Genomic DNA, 15,699 nt, shown 5'->3' with positions numbered 1-15,699 from the left:
TACAATCATGCAATATATATCAGGATCGTGGCATCATATATGAAGGATCGATAATATTAGACAATGCAAGCAAGCCTAGAATATCTGCATGTACGTACCATCCGAGTCTACATGTCATAGAGTAAATGTCGCAGGAGTGGCTCGGAGTCACGGACGTCCGAGGTCTTATATACGCCTCAGTGGTTTAAGTGAGCATCACACCTGGGTTCAACTTTGATACATTTTCACTACATTCTCCCCGCCGTTAGAACTACACTGCCGCTAGGCAGGAATCGAGCATGCGCGTGCGTCAGCATTAATTGATTAGTGTTGTCAGTCCATGTCAGTCGGTCCATCCTTAGCGGTCAGGGCGGCGAATTGCCCTGGCAGCACGGGTCCGGAAACTACCAGGTACAACATCCCCAAGCCCGGAGTCCCCTGCATCGGAGTAGCCGCTGGAGGCAGGGGTCGGAGTGGGCACCACAGTGCCTTCAGGCAGGGGTGTATCTGGCGACGGGAGGGACGGCAGATGCTCCATAGGCGGAGCATCGGGAGAGTCCATAGACTCGTAAATCGGTTCGTCGATGTCCCCGTAAGGGTCGATGACCCCACAAGGGGCGAGATGGCGTACGGAGACAGTGGACTCGCGTCCATCTGCCGTCATCACGCGAGCATGCTCGGGATTAGCCTGTAGTACCTGCACCTTATCCACTAAGGGATCGTACTTGCTCGTGTGAACCGCACGTTTGAGGTTGGCCGGCCCCGGATCAGCGAGCCAACTAGGTAAAGATCGGATACTACCCGAGCTTCTTGGGTGGTGGAACAGCCGTTCGTGAGGAGTCTGGTTGGTGGCCGTACATAGTTGAGCCCTGATCGAGTTCAGCGCTGCAGGTAGTGACCAAGCCCATTTATCTAGGCCCCGGCCGAGGGTCCTGAGGCTTAGCGTGACGGCCCTCCATATAATCCCATTGAAGCGTTCGACCTGCCCATTCGCCTGTGGTCTGTACGGGGTGGTATAGCTAGAAGCGACATTATTTTGGAGCAAGAAGCTCCTCACGTCCTGGGACAGGAACACCGCACCCCGATCTGTATGCACATAGGCCGGATACCCAAACATAGAAAACAAGTTCTGCAGGCACCGTATGACTGTGGCGGCCGTCATATCTGCGCATGTGAAAGCAAAAGGGAATCGCGAGTACTCATCAACGATAGTGAGTAGATAACGAGAGTTACCCGACACCGGCAGCGGCCCTTTGAAATCCATCGCCAATCTCTCCCACGGTCTAGTAGTCCTGACCAGCGTCCCCATGGGAGGGTTGTAAAACCGCGGTTTGAGTTCCGCACATGCAGCGCAGTCGCGACAGACCCGGCGTACGTCCTCAACCGAGTACGGCAGATTACCACGACGCACAAAATGAGCGAAACGCGTCACCCCAGGATGACACATAGTGTCGTGCAAAGCGCGCAGACCCTCCAAAGATATGATACCCGCACACGACACACGTAGCCGGCCTCGATAAGGCGTCGGCGACCAGGTTATCCCTCCCCGGGCGATATTTGATGGTGTAGCAGAAGTCGGCGAGTTCGATACGCCAGCGAGTGATTTTCTCATTCTTAATGCGTTGAGCATGTAAGGTGTCGTACATAAATGCAACGCTCTGTTGGTCCGTGATGATTTGGAAGCATTGTCCGAGCAAGTACGGACGCCAACGCCGAATCGACTCGACGATCGCGTACGCTTCCTTTTCGACAGACAAATGCCTCCGCTCAACGGAGGTGAGTGTCCGCGAAAAGAAAGCCACAGGGCGCCCCCCCTGGGAGAGAGTCGCCGCTATCGCATGATCCAAGGCATCACTTTCCAAGACGAAAGATTTGCGCTCGTCGATTGTTGCCACAGCGGCGCCAGCGATGTCAGACTTAAGGTCCCGAAAAGCAGCCATGGCGGCAGGGCTCAAGGGGAACGCTTCGCAGGCCACAAGTGGGTGGAGTTTCACGGAGAAATTTTGCACCCACTTAGAATAATGGGCAAACAGCCCGAGAGCACGCTTCAGCGAAGCTCGATCGCAGGGTGGGGCCATATCGAGCAAGGGTCGCAGACGCTCCTTATCTGGAGCTACAGAGCCATGGGTCACGGTGAACCCCAGAAGATCTATCGTGCGCATGGAGTAACGACACTTAGCCTCATTCATGGTTAGGCGATACCTCTGCGCGACCTCGAGGAAGCGCTTCAGATTAGCATCATGATGCCCCTGGTCATGCCCGCAAACCGTAAGATTGTCCAGATATACAAAGACATCTGTCAAGTTCTCCTTAGCGATGAGGTCGTCCATAGCCCTCTGAAAACAGGAAACCCCGTTCGTCACCCCAAAAGGTAGTCGGGTGAACTGGTATAACCTTTGACCCGATTCAAAGGCGGGATAGATGCGATCGGCCCTGGAGATGGGGACCTGATGATACGCACTACGCAGATCGAGAGTGCTATAGACCGAGTACTGGGTCACCTGTTGAACCAGTGCGTCCATCCCCGGTAGAGGGTAGGCGTCCAGCTGTGTAAATCGATTAATCGTCTGCGAATAGTCGATTACCATGCGTTTGCGATGCGCTTCACTTCGTACCACTAAGACCTGGGCCCGCCACGGCGACCGGCTAGGTTCTATGATGCCTTCCTTTAAGAGCTGGGCCGTTTCTTCCGCAATGAGTTGCGCGTCAGCTCGTGAGTAGCGCCGAGATTTTACCGCTACAGGTGTGCAGTCCGTGGTCATATTGGGGAACAGCGACAGAGGCTCAATTTCCATCTCTGCGAGTGCACACACAGCAAACGTATCAGTACCACCAAATTCCATTTCCAAACGTCCATGTCGCTTAAGAAAATCATGTCCTAACAAAATATCAGCGCATAATGCAGGTAAGACCATGAGATGTACATCTGGAAATATGCGTCCCTTTATCACAAGTTTCAATCGACATTCCCCTTTTGTGCTGAGCCTAAGCCCTTGGGAGGCCATAAAGATCCGACGTCTTGTCCCAAGGATCGGCCATCCATGTTTTTGCACCAGTCGATGATCGACATAACTATCTGTGGACCCCGTATCGATTAAAGCCCGAGCAAAAATGCCTCCGATCATAAGTGGGATAATGGCCTGAGCCAGGCCGGGTGGACCGGCAGGTATCGAGCCATCCGAGCGAGACGATCGCGCCTCGCGTATAGATCCAACGCCAGGTACAGTTCTCCGGTCATTCGAGCAGCCTCCAGATGGCGCTCATGTCAAGCACATAGTTTCAAAACCGACAGCAGTTTGCCGTGCCAAAGCAGGAGCTTGTAGTTCGTACGAGCAGCCAGCGGATGGCGCTCGTGTCACGCGAGAAGTGTCGAAGCCAATTGCAGTTCCCCGTGCCGAAGCAGGAGCTTGTAGTTCATACGAGCAGCCTTCAGATGGCGCTAGAGTCACGCGTGGAGTCTCAAAGCCATCATGAGACGTTCGGATACCAGCCAAGGACAGTCGCTCCGCGTTCGGTCGTGTTTGCCCCATTTGTTTTGGCGGCCCGATGAATCTCACCAAGGTCGAGCACGCAGCCATGGGCCCACGAGGAGGTGCGCCGTTCATCAAAGTCGGGTGAGGCGCCCCGCTCCGTGCTCGGCCCTTCTGCTCGGCGATAAGCCCATTCAAGGTCGCGCGAGTTCGTTTGCCCCGCGCAGCCTTTCGGCAAACTTTTGCAAAGTGCTCTTTTGTCGAACACAAATGACATATCGCTTCCCGAGCCGGACACGCCGACCTGGGATGTTGTCGATTCCCGCAGAAGTAACACGTAGCGTTTTGTCTAGGCTTCGGTCCTGCAGCTGCGGCTGCCGCCAAGCCGGAATCTGGGTCCTCCTCGGGAGAGGCCAGGGGTTCCGGCAGTGAGGTCGAGTCCGCTCCCGCGTCCTTGGCGGTAGCTCTCTCCGGTCGGGCTTGTTGAGAAGTCCCCGCAGTGACACGTGTGTGGTCATAGGCGTTAGATTGTTCCTGAGCCTCAGTGTATACGTGCGCCAGCCGTAAAGCTTCCGTGACCGTCAAGTCCGCAGTTTCCAAAAGTCTTTGTCTAATGGTTGAAGAGCTGATTCCGGAGACAAAAGAATCGCGTACAAGATCATCTTGTACTTGCTCATGTGTGCGTACCTCCGGAGTACTATCAGCAAGCAGACGTCGCAGCTCTTGTGCGAAATGGTCTGGCGTCTCAGTGGGCTGTTGACTCCGCATTGTGAGGAGATGCCGGGAATAAACCACACTTCGTTTCTTAATGTAAATTCGTTTTAGCTCTGTCACAGCTGCATTGAATGTCGTACACTGTTCGATTCCCCTGTAGACGCTATGGTGTACTTTAGTCTGAAGTACTTCTAGTTTCGTTTCATCAGTGACAGCGGCATCCTGGGCTTTGAACTGATTGTCCAGAGTTTTGAGCCAATGCGTCAGCTCCGAGCCAGAATCTGCTGCTTGTGGGTCGGCGGCAAATTGCGGCACCTGGATCATCCTGTGTCCCGCCATGTTCGCCTCTTGTTCTCGAGTGGATGGCGAGACTGATTGTTATTAAGTGTTGTAGAAATCAATCAAGTCCACAACTTTGTCCCATAGGTAGGTTTAATAACAATCAGATCTCTGGCATCATCCTGTAGAATACAATCATGCAATATATATCAGGATCGTGGCATCATATATGAAGGATCGATAATATTGGACAATGCAAGCAAGCCTAGAATATCTGCAAGTACGTACCATCCGAGTCTACATGTCATAGAGTAAATGTCGCAGGAGTGGCTCGGAGTCGCGGACGTCCGAGGTCTTAGACGCCTATCAGTGGTTTAAGTGAGCATCACACCTGGGTTCAACTCTGATACATTTTCACTACATACTGTATGTGTGTATATATATTGTGTGTGTGTGTGTGTATATATATATATATATATATGTATGTATATATATATATATATATATATATATATATATATATATATATATATATATATATATATATATATATATATATATATATATATTGCGGATATGAGGACTGTATTTTTTTTTATTGTGTGTATTATTATTATTGTTTGATTCTGGCCCCTCCTGCCTCCAGTGTTGTGTAAAGGTTAAAAGGGCGTCCCGGTAGTTAATTCCATAAAGCATCCATTGAAGGACACTATAATACCCTTGTTCAGTAGTTTATATCCTTATTATGTGTTTTAGGGTAAGGCCTTGTCTTCCATTAGAAGGACACTCCATTGCACCGAGTGAAAAAGATAGATTCCCTTCATCCTTCATTCCCATTCCCAAAACCTCCATTTCCCCTTTCATCAATTGCCATTCGCATTGCCAACTCCAAAGCCGCCATTGAACATGTGCTCGGGTTGGGGAAGAAAGGCGTGCCCGCCCGTCGTCATCAAGGGCGGAGCCAGAGGGTCACGCGACCAACCATGGCCGAGGTGAGCACACCGATGGGCGTGTCCTGAAGGCCGGCGGCTTAATCGCCGGAGGCGCTATAAAGGTGTGCGCGCAAGAGTGACCAAGGCTGAGCTGCGTGGTGAGGTCCATGAAAAGAGCTGAGTCGTCAGAGGAAAAGCTGAGTTGTGAGGTCCAAGAGAGAGCTGAGTTGCAAAGGGTCCAAGAGAGAGCTGGGTTGTGAGGTCCAAGAGAGAGAAGGGAGATCATCCAGCAGCGATTCTTGTTCAAAGAAGATCATCCAGGAAAGCACAAAGCCTGCTATTCGTCGCCTTGCTCGCCAGCAGCAGCGTCCACAGCAGCAACAACACTCAACAGCAGCAACAACACTCAACAGCAGCAACAACACTCAACAGCAGCAACAACACTCAACAGCAGCAACAACACTCAACAGCCGCTTGGGGCCTGGACGGCGGTTTGGAGCAGGGCCGCGAAGGAACGGCGGCTGCCCAACGAGTCGATCGTGCTGCAGGACCAGTTGGACCTCCCTCTCCCTCAAAACATCCACCTGCCATTCCTATCATCATTCCCCGTGTGAGTTGTCTTCGTTTGTTCTGTCCTGGGTATAATTAAGTCTGTTTAGATAAGCTAGCGATTTTCACTGTGTCTCTAAAAGCTTCTGTATATTATTTTATTATCTTTCCTTCTCCTTGGTTATTTTGAGCCTGTACATAGTAAATAAATTTAGTAGTATTTTCAACCTTTTGCTTCGTCTTCTTAATTCCTTTTCTTCACATCCGTCGTCTTTGTCTTTTCCCTCATTGAATAGCTGTGGCGTGATACGGCCAACGTTCGAGTGAATCGGGTGAATCGGGGAAACTGTTAGGTCGCGGGGCCTCCGCTCGGCAAACATAACATCCTTAACCGCGGACCGTAACAATATATATATATATATATATATATATATATATATATATATATATATATATATATATATATATATCTATCTATCTATAATTCCAGTAATCTCTGTGTGTCTGTGTGTCTGTGTGTCTGTGTGTCTGTGTGTCTGTGACCGCTGTTTCTCGACAACCACGGGTCCGATATACTTTTAACTTGCCAGGTATATTGCTGGGGACCCGAGGATGTGCCTTTTCAAGGTTTCATATTAATCGGACAATTACTTACCGAGCTATGTCCAAAAAACGATTCAACCAATCAGAGAGCAGCGAGCTATCACGTGTGCCGAACGTGGCGATCAGACTCTGCCTCGGACGGCACATTTGACAGCGTATTCATTTATTTCACGTTGGAAAACTATGTTGCCGTTAAACTATGTTTTAAAACGAATTCAAACTGCGATTAAATTAAAACGATTCATCGTAACTGCGATTTGCGAACTTCCGGACAGTGAAGACTGTCCGGCAGCACGCTTTCCGGCAGCCAATCACAGAACGCTTTGTTGCGTAGGCGTGGCCGATGTGAGACGAGCGGAGCTGAGCGCGTTACGAGCTGACCGCCATTACGGTACGTAATTCGATTTCTTATGCGCATTATTTCTCCCAATTCAGTCAGAGCGAAGGGCGGAAGCGAAGAGCGTTGTTTTTTTTGTTTACGGGCGTACGGGCGGGGTAGAGCGTACGGGTAGCGTTTTTTTTTTTTTTTGGCAAGGAACGGGCACCCACGTACGGGCAATGCCCTAGTATATAAAAAACACAGTTTGTGTGTGTGTGTGTGTGTGTAATGTTACCGATAGACTCCTAAACGGAGAGGCTCACGAACTTGATATTTGGCACAAACATGGCCATTGAGCCTGGTACGAACATGGTTGACCTAAAAATTTATTTCATAATATTTTTTAACCATATTTTTACCTCAGCGCATTTCAGCGAGGAATATTATGACCGGAATGGCAGAGCAGCGCGCTGATTCGCTCAGAACGATCACGTGATGTTCCAACATTGCCGCCATAATCTTACAGTTATGCGTTCGCACGTAATTCAGTTTTTTTTCACATTTCAGCGAGGAACATTGCCATTCACACCACATAGGTTTTTTTTTCTTTCATCTTTAGATCCATATTTTTAGCCATAATGTAGCTAATGTAGCGTAACGTAGCGTAGCTAAAGTAGCGTTAGCATAACGTAGCGATCCTTGCTCAGGATCTTCATCAGGTTCGCGAGCGAGTTAGCCAAAACGTAAAAGTGAAAATATATTGAATTTTTTATTCATATTTACCTCAGCGCATTTCAGCGAGGAACATTATACACGGAATCTCAGCTGGTCGCAGAGCAGCGCGCTGATTCGCTCAGAGCGATCACGTGATGTTCCAACTTTGCCGCCATAATCTCACAGTTATGCATTCGCACGTAGTTCAGTTTTTTCACATTTCAGCGAGGAACATTGCCATTCACACCACATAGGTTTTTTTTCACTTTCATCTATTTGTGATTTATTTCAAACAAACTGTATTTCCCATCTACACGGCCATGTATTCCTATTAACGTTATGTAAAGTACATAAATTGTGTGGATTACATCATTTGTGGATGTGATCAATTGCCAGTAACCATCTATATCCCTCCCCTCCCCTTCCCTCCTCCCCCTCCCTTTCCCCCCTCCCCCTACCCTTCCCCCTCCCTTCCCCGTCCACCCTACCCTCTCCCCTCCCCCCCACCCCTTTCCCCTCCCCTCCCTTTCCCCCATGCCCCTCCCTTTCCCCCATACCCCTTCCTTTCCACGCTACCCCTTCCCCCTCCCCCTCCCCCCTCCCCTCCCCCTCCCTTTCCCCCTCCCCTCCCCCTCCCTTTCCCCCTCCCTTTCCCCCATGCCCCTCCCTTTCCCCCCTACCCCTTCCTTTCTGCCCTACCCCTTCCCCCTCTTCCCCCTCCCTTTCCCCCTCCCCCTTCCCCCTCCCTTTCCCCCTCCCCTCCCCCTCCCTTTACCCCTCCCCTTCCCCCCTCCCTTTCCCCCTCCCCTCCCCCCTCCCTTTCCCCCTCCCCTCCCCCCCTCCCTTTCCCCCTCCCCTCCCCCCCCTCTCCCTCTCCCTCTCCCCCTTTTTCAGTTTTTACAAGATGGCGCCAGTAACACATGACCTATGACGTCATGATTATCATTAAAATATTATACAGGAGGAAGCGCTGCTACGGTGAAAATTTCCTATCAATCGGACCAACAGTTGCAGAAAAAAAAAAAAAAATACTGATCGAATCAAGTGTTGCACTTGTCGAATTATGACATCATAATTAAGGTGCCGGTGACATCATCATTAACGTATCTTATTCTCCATGGGGAGTACTTGACAATTAGCTAGGTTTCAATTGTTTCCATGGATCGGTTTTGGTGATAGGGGTGCAACGTTTTTCGATTCTCCAAGATGGCGCCTGTATCTCGTGACCTATGACGTCATAATTATCATAAAAAAATTCTACAGGCTGAGGCGCTCCTATGGTAAAATTTAGTGTCAATCGGACCAACGGTTGCCGAGAAAATGAATTTTGAAAATGCAGACCGTATGCAACCAAACGCCTAACCCTACTTTTCGCTTCGCGAGCTCAGGGTGACGAGACCATTTAGGTCTTTAATTTGCAATGAAAGACCTTACATTTCGAACATCCTTCCATTTATTTGCCACAAAATACGCCGCACAAAATACACCATACAAATCCTGGCGAGGTTCTGCATTCCCTGATTGCTCTTTCTTGTTTATTGTTTTAAAACCTTTTAAGCAATGGACAAATACATGTTGTATATGGGATTTGAACTGGATTTCCCACTTTAATGAGTGAGCCATCTGCTCAAAGGGAATATTATTTACAGGGCCACGTACTTGCTCTTATGGGGCATCTTTGTACTCCTTTTTGGCTGGCATCATGACTGCACAATGTGCCATGCCAATTTGTATTGGACACACAAAGTGAAATGATATACGGCAAAACAAACACGACATAATGACAATAACACCGAAACTTTTCGTGTTGTACTCTTCAAGGCGATTTACAAGAAAGAAACCGGAAGAGATGAGAACTAGTGCATTTATAAGCATGTGTAAGTAACGCAACACCGATTGGTTCTTCAGTCATGACGTCATTGGTGTTCTGAATGCCCATTGGTTGACTCAGTCACCACTGTCCCTGGCTCGATTGGCTGGTGCGGAGTTGTCAGCGATGACGCACCATTTGCATCATTACATTGGACAGCGGTCGGGGAAATACCTTTAATCTTTCCGTGTTGAAAGAGAATGAGAGAATGTACAAATTCCTTCTGACGATACAATGTAGGGTCCGTGGAATGGATGAAAGTTGCTTCTAACATACGTAGATGTAAAGTACTGTGACCTCGGCTCAATATATTGAACATGTCTGCATTGTACTGGTCTGCACAATAGGGGTTGGCAGCCAAGTGCCATGCAATTGCAGAAGAAGAAGAAGTAATTGTCGACGGTCTTTGAACGTTTTGCATGCTCGTACTGGTTGAGTCCTCACTCCCAAGTTCTTTCTTCGAATCACCAGGGGGACATGCTGTTTTCATGCATTTATACCATCCTCCTTTAACTCGATACAGCATGCATTTCATCAAAGTGACATTAATGTTTCAACTGAGAAAGCAATGTTTGAATGCGGTTGCTATGTTTCTGGGGTTTTTTTTCTGCAGTGAGGGGCTCTGACGGAGTCTTCATGGTGAATGGTCCTCCTTCCTGTGATGAAAATGCAGATTTCAAACGGTACTTTTGTTTTTTATTCTGCTTTAAACAGCAAATCATTGGTCTATATAACACTATAACAGTCATGTCTGTGTTTAAATTGGTAACCATGGGAATTTTTTTTTTTTTTAAAGAAAAGATTCTTCTCTTATTGTCCCCTACTAGGGCATGCCCATACTATATATATATCTAAAATTATATCCCCCCCCTCTATTTACATGAAATGGTTTGGTCCAAAGCGAACGGCTTGCGAGTACGGTGACAATCCCCCCCCTCTATTTACATGAAATGGTTTGGTCCAAAGCGAACGGCTTGCGAGTACGGTGACAATCCCCCCCCTCTATTTACATGAAATGGTTTGGTCCAAAGCGAACGGCTTGCGGAGTTTGGTAAAGAAATCGCCATAGCGTGCACAAACGCGCAGGAAAGCGAAAGAATCGCAAATTAGTTTTAATTAGTTTTAAAACATAGTTTAACGCCAACATAGTTTGCCAACGTGAAATAAATGAATACGCTCTCAAATGTGCCGTCCGAGGCAGAGTCTGTTCGCCACGTTCGGCACACGTGATAGCTCGCTGCTCTCTGATTGGTTGAATCGTTTTTTGGACATAGCTCGGTAACTACTTGTCCGATTAATTTCAAACCTTGAAAAGGCACATCCTCGGGTCCCCAGCAATATACCTGGCAAGTTGCAAGTATATCGGACCCGTGGTTGTCGAGAAACAGCGGTCACAGACAAACAAACAAACACACACACAGACACACAGACACACACACACACACACACACACACACAGAGATTACTGGAATTATAGATAGATGAAGTGGTCTGTTGTAGCATCCAGGTCAAACCCTCTCCCAAGGATGAGTGTTGGAGCGTGTTCCAAAGCAAGCCTGCTGTTCTCTGAAGATCTTGCCTGATGTTCTCGTCTGTGGTTTTTGCGTCTTCTGTGCGTTTATTCATCCTGGTGTTGGTGTTGGTGTTGGCTTAGCGGTTAGGGTGCCGGCTTGGGATCCTAGGATCCCTGGTTCGAATCCTGGTCGATTGCTGAATTAACGCCAGGAGGGTTGACTCAGCCTGTCATCCTTCTGAGGTTGGCAAATTGAGTACCAGCTTGCTGGGATGAATGATCACGATAGGTACACCATATCCCTGCGCATCGTAAGATCGTGACCAAGGGTTGGCGTCAGGAAGGGCATCCGGCCATAAAAACGTTGCCTCAAACAGGGAACCATGATTGTCATGGGGCCCGCAAGGCTAACCCCCGCTCTCGCAGGGAAAATGGCCTTAAAAAAAAAAAACGATCATTCATTCATATTCATATTGTGCGTTTATTCATCGCTGCCAGACCACAATTCGTATAATTTCTATAAACATTCCGCAATTGTAGGTTTCAATCCTCAGATCCTTGTTTTTTTTTTCTTCTTGTTGTTTATCTCCCTTTTTGTGGCTGGAGCGGGCTGTCATTTGTTTTTGCTTTCACATTGGTCTTGTGAAAGTCTGGTGTTGGGCTAGCGGCTAGGGTGCCAGCTTAGGATCCAAGGATCCTGGGTTCGAATCCTGGTCGATCGCTGAATTAACGCCAGGGGGGTTGACTCAGCCTGTCATCCTTCCGAGATCGGCTAATTGAGTACCAGTTCACTGGTAATTCCCTGTGTGTCGTAAAAAGTCGACAAACAGGGTTGGCGGCAGGAAGGGCATCCGGCCGTAAAACATTGCTTCAAAAAGGGGACCAAAAACAACAACAACCACGGTCCCCGAAAAAGGCCAACCCCCGCTTTGCGGGGAAAAATGTCCTCTAAACGGTGGTTTGGTTTTTTTATTGGTCTTGTTTATGAATACTGCCTGGCCGATTGGCTTATTCCAAAATTCCAACTATATTAACTCCCATTTTAATTTTTTTCTTCTACTGCCTTAAGTTGAAGTTTCTAGCACTGATTAGCCCCCGTTGGACTTAGTCCGAAACGGGGGCTTATGGATTTGGTCTCGTCCGTCCGTGATCCGCAACCATATCTCGAAGATGTATGGACCGATTTTATTCATACTTGGCACAAAGTCAGTACATGACAGTATACAGAAAAACATCATTTTGTTTCGCGATGTGATCAAAGATGGCCGACTGGTGGTCATTTTGTTACTTAAACGTGTCTCCAACAAATTTTCGGATATTCATGGTCCGATTTTGTTTAAACTTGGCATACATACAATACATAAGCATACATATGCAGAAGATCTGTCTGAGGAGGTCAGACACAAGATTGTAGCCAAGCATGGACAATTTAAAGGCCACAAGGCCATTTCCAGAGACCTTGACATTCCTGTGTCCACCGTACGCAATGTTATCAGGAAGTTTAAGGCCCATGACACTAGGGCTGTCAACCGAGCCGAGACCGGGACGAAATCCCGGCGGTTTCGGCTTTCGAGACGGTCTCGGGACGGTCCCGAGATAAATTGATCGACGCAATTTCTCGGTAAAAAAATCCCGGTTAAAATTCCAACTTCTTGCAGATATTTTCCATAATAGAGGCATTTATTGAGCCTTGCTTTCATTACTCTGCTTCTGCACAAGCATCATTTTTCGCAAGTGCAGCTGAACTGACACAAACGATGATAGATAAAGTAAACTCACTGTTCCAGGATTTTCCCCTCGTCAACAAACAATGCACTGCAAACGAATCCGAATTCCGAATCCGGATCTTCACCAACATCTAATCATGTCGTCCTTGTCACACACGCTGCATCTCCACAAAATTTCGTCCGAATCCGTCCACAACTTTTTGAGATATTGTGTTCACAAACAAACGGACAAACAGACAGGAGTGAAAACATAACCTCCATCCACCTTTGGTGGCGGAGGTAACGACATCAGGATGAAGGTCACAATGAAAATCCGCCGCATCGCGGCTTCATTTAAACCGTTGAATCCTTCCGCTGTATCACTCCGCCTCGCCCCGCCCCGCTGCGGTCACGTGTCCGTCCTTGGAGACGAGTTACGGAATGTGGTTGCTATGGTCTTTTGCACATTAATATCGAGGGACTCGCTCGAGCCCCGTGAATGGAGGGACGATGTTTATTTAGATTAAAAACACGTTTATAACGGATTATTCTACACACAATGTATTAATACAAGTACAATACATTTAATATGTAGTTTTATGAAATGAGTTTTTGATGAACGTTTATGTTTAATTGCAACGCTAAATCTATAAATTGTAAGAATCCCTCAGGGTTTGGTGTGACGGTTTGAATGTGAAAGTATTTTGGTTATCTTATCTCCACTTTAGGCCTGATAAGTTGATTACGTTTACTTTAGTCACAGAGTCAAAATAAGGAGGGGGGGGGGTTGATCACTACACCGCCTGCTTTATAATTTACTAGCAGAAGTACCCGGCATTGCCGGGCGGGGGAGGGGAGGGGAGGGGAACGGGGGGGGGGGGGGGGGGAGCGAGCCCCTTGGCGATCACAACTCACAAAATGATAATGAAACTCCAACCGGGACTCGAATATTCCTGGGCAGAAACATTTTCTCCCTCTCTCTGACATTCCGAGCAAGAAATTACACGACAATACAAACTGTAATGAGATAACCCGGTCCCATCGGTGGCTGATCATCTGCATGTAGGCGGTGTATTTTATTTCATCCCGGTAAATGGAAGCTAAGTCGGAATTTAAGTACTCAACATCAGAAATGAATTTTTTTCATTGTTGTTTATATATTGTAATGAAATTCCATTATTTTTGAAGCCTTTTTTTTTTCTTTTTTTTTTTTTGGTTTACTTTGCCAGGAACCGAGCCGAGCCGAGATCCCGTTATGAAAATTGAAAATTTATCGAGACGGTTCCGACTTCCGAGACGGGATTTTGAATCTAGCTAACAGCACTACATGACACTGTTGCTGGTTGTGGCCGCAAGAGAAAACCTGATCGAAGATTGCAGCGAATGATTGTTCGAATGGTGAAGAAAGCACCTCAATCAATTGCCAAACAGATTCAAGCTGACCTTCAGACACAAGGTATGACAGTTTCAACTTGCACCATCCGTCACCAACTCAATGAAAGGGGGTTCTATGGTGGGAGACCCAGGAGGACCCACTGCTGAGAGAGAGACATAAGAAAACCTGACTGGAGTTTTCTAAAACACACCTGAACAAGCCAAAATCCTTCTGGGAGAATGTCCTGTGGACAGATGAGACCAAATTAGAACTCTTTGGTAAAGCACATCATCTCTTTGTTTACAGAAAACAAAATGAAGCCTTTGAAGAAAAGAACACATTCGTTCCAGTCAAACAAGGAGGAGGTTCAGTGATGGTTTGGGGTTGCTGTGTTGCCTCTGGCACTGGGTGCCTTGAATGTGTGCATGGCATCATGAAATCAGGAGATTACCAAGGTATTTTGGAGCGCAATGTTCAACCCAGTGTCAGAAAGCTGGGTCTCTGTCGAAGGTCATGGGTCTTGCAGCAGGACAATGACACCAAACACACTTCAAAAAGCACACAGGAATGATTGAAGACAAAATGCAGGACTGTTGGGTTGAAGTTGAAGACGAATCCAGATCTAAATCCCATTGAACACCTGTGGGGAGATCTGAAAACAGCACTTGGGAGAAGACACCCTTCAAATCTGGGAGAACTAGAGCAGTTTGCACAAGAAAGTGGGCCAAACTGCCAGTATAGAGGTGTAAGAAGCTCATTCATGGCTATAGGAAGTGCTTGACTGCAGTCATTTTGTCCAAAGGCTGCCACCAAATATTAAGTCGAGGGTGTCAATAATTTTGTCAATGCCATTTCTTTTTATTTTCTGAGTTAAAAGGATATATAAAGTTCTGAATCAAAAACAAAGGTTCTGTAATATTAACAGTGAAATAAAAAATTGTGGAGGCCAAATACTTTTGTCAATTTCAACTTCGTTTTGGAAAAAAATCTGAGTTTATTGAAAAAGTGCAAGGGTGCCAATATTTTTGGCCACTACTGTACTTGACACTCTTTGCCGTAATTTATATCTCAACATTGATGTGACAGTTTGATTACACAACAAAGGAATCGTCACCTCTGGCTGTAAACTGAACATTGTACCATCCTCGTCTTCGGTGTTTAGGATACCTATTGATAGCCAAGCCAAGCCAAGTATGATAGCCAAGCGGGTCTCTTCACAGACATTCTGTGGAAAGTTTTTATGGCATTTTCCATCTTTCGTGCAAATAACAATAAATTATGAAATTATTTTCCTCCTTCCTAACTTCACACAACCACCAACGTAATTTTCCCTCTCCTTGTCTCCTCCTCCCCATTTCTCCAATTCCATTATCCTTCCATTTCTCTTCTGTCTTTCCCTTCTCTTCCATTCATCAAACGAAATTAATTTATTTTTAATTCGTCCACCATCCTCCTTGCATAAGCAATATATAGATGACTGATTAATTCCAATTTATAACTCGTGAAAGTTACGAATATTGCTTTGATTAAACGTTTTTATTATTGAAGTTATTTTGGTCTTGTAAAGTAGATTTGACATGCATTACGTGTAAGACAAACATTTCCTGAACAATGAGTGACAATGGTCAAATGAACATCAAGCATATATATAGGTTCCAGCACCATGAACCATGTGC

General features: G+C 47.0%; 1 protein-coding gene across 3 annotated transcripts in view; it reads left to right on the top strand.

The window, feature by feature from the left end:
* EIF2A (eukaryotic translation initiation factor 2A) overlaps positions 1-15,699 on the top strand; it is a 72,878-nt gene that overhangs the window by 27,106 nt on the left and 30,073 nt on the right. For 2 of the 3 annotated variants that reach the window (XM_068124456.2, XM_068124455.2), the window contains exon 2: positions 10,043-10,112. In XM_068124456.2, the coding sequence (XP_067980557.2) occupies positions 10,043-10,112 (70 nt within the window). Of the gene's footprint in view, positions 1-9,745; positions 9,819-10,042; positions 10,113-15,699 lie in introns of those variants that run through there. The other variant, XM_078783269.1, reaches the window with a different exon arrangement.

This window comes from Myxine glutinosa, chromosome 8 (assembly GCF_964187855.1).
Source record: "Myxine glutinosa chromosome 8, kmMyxGlut1.1, whole genome shotgun sequence".
Lineage (NCBI taxonomy): Eukaryota > Metazoa > Chordata > Myxini > Myxiniformes > Myxinidae > Myxine > Myxine glutinosa.
The sequence above is the reverse complement of the archived record's forward strand: the minus strand, read 5'-3'. Positions and strand labels throughout refer to the sequence as shown.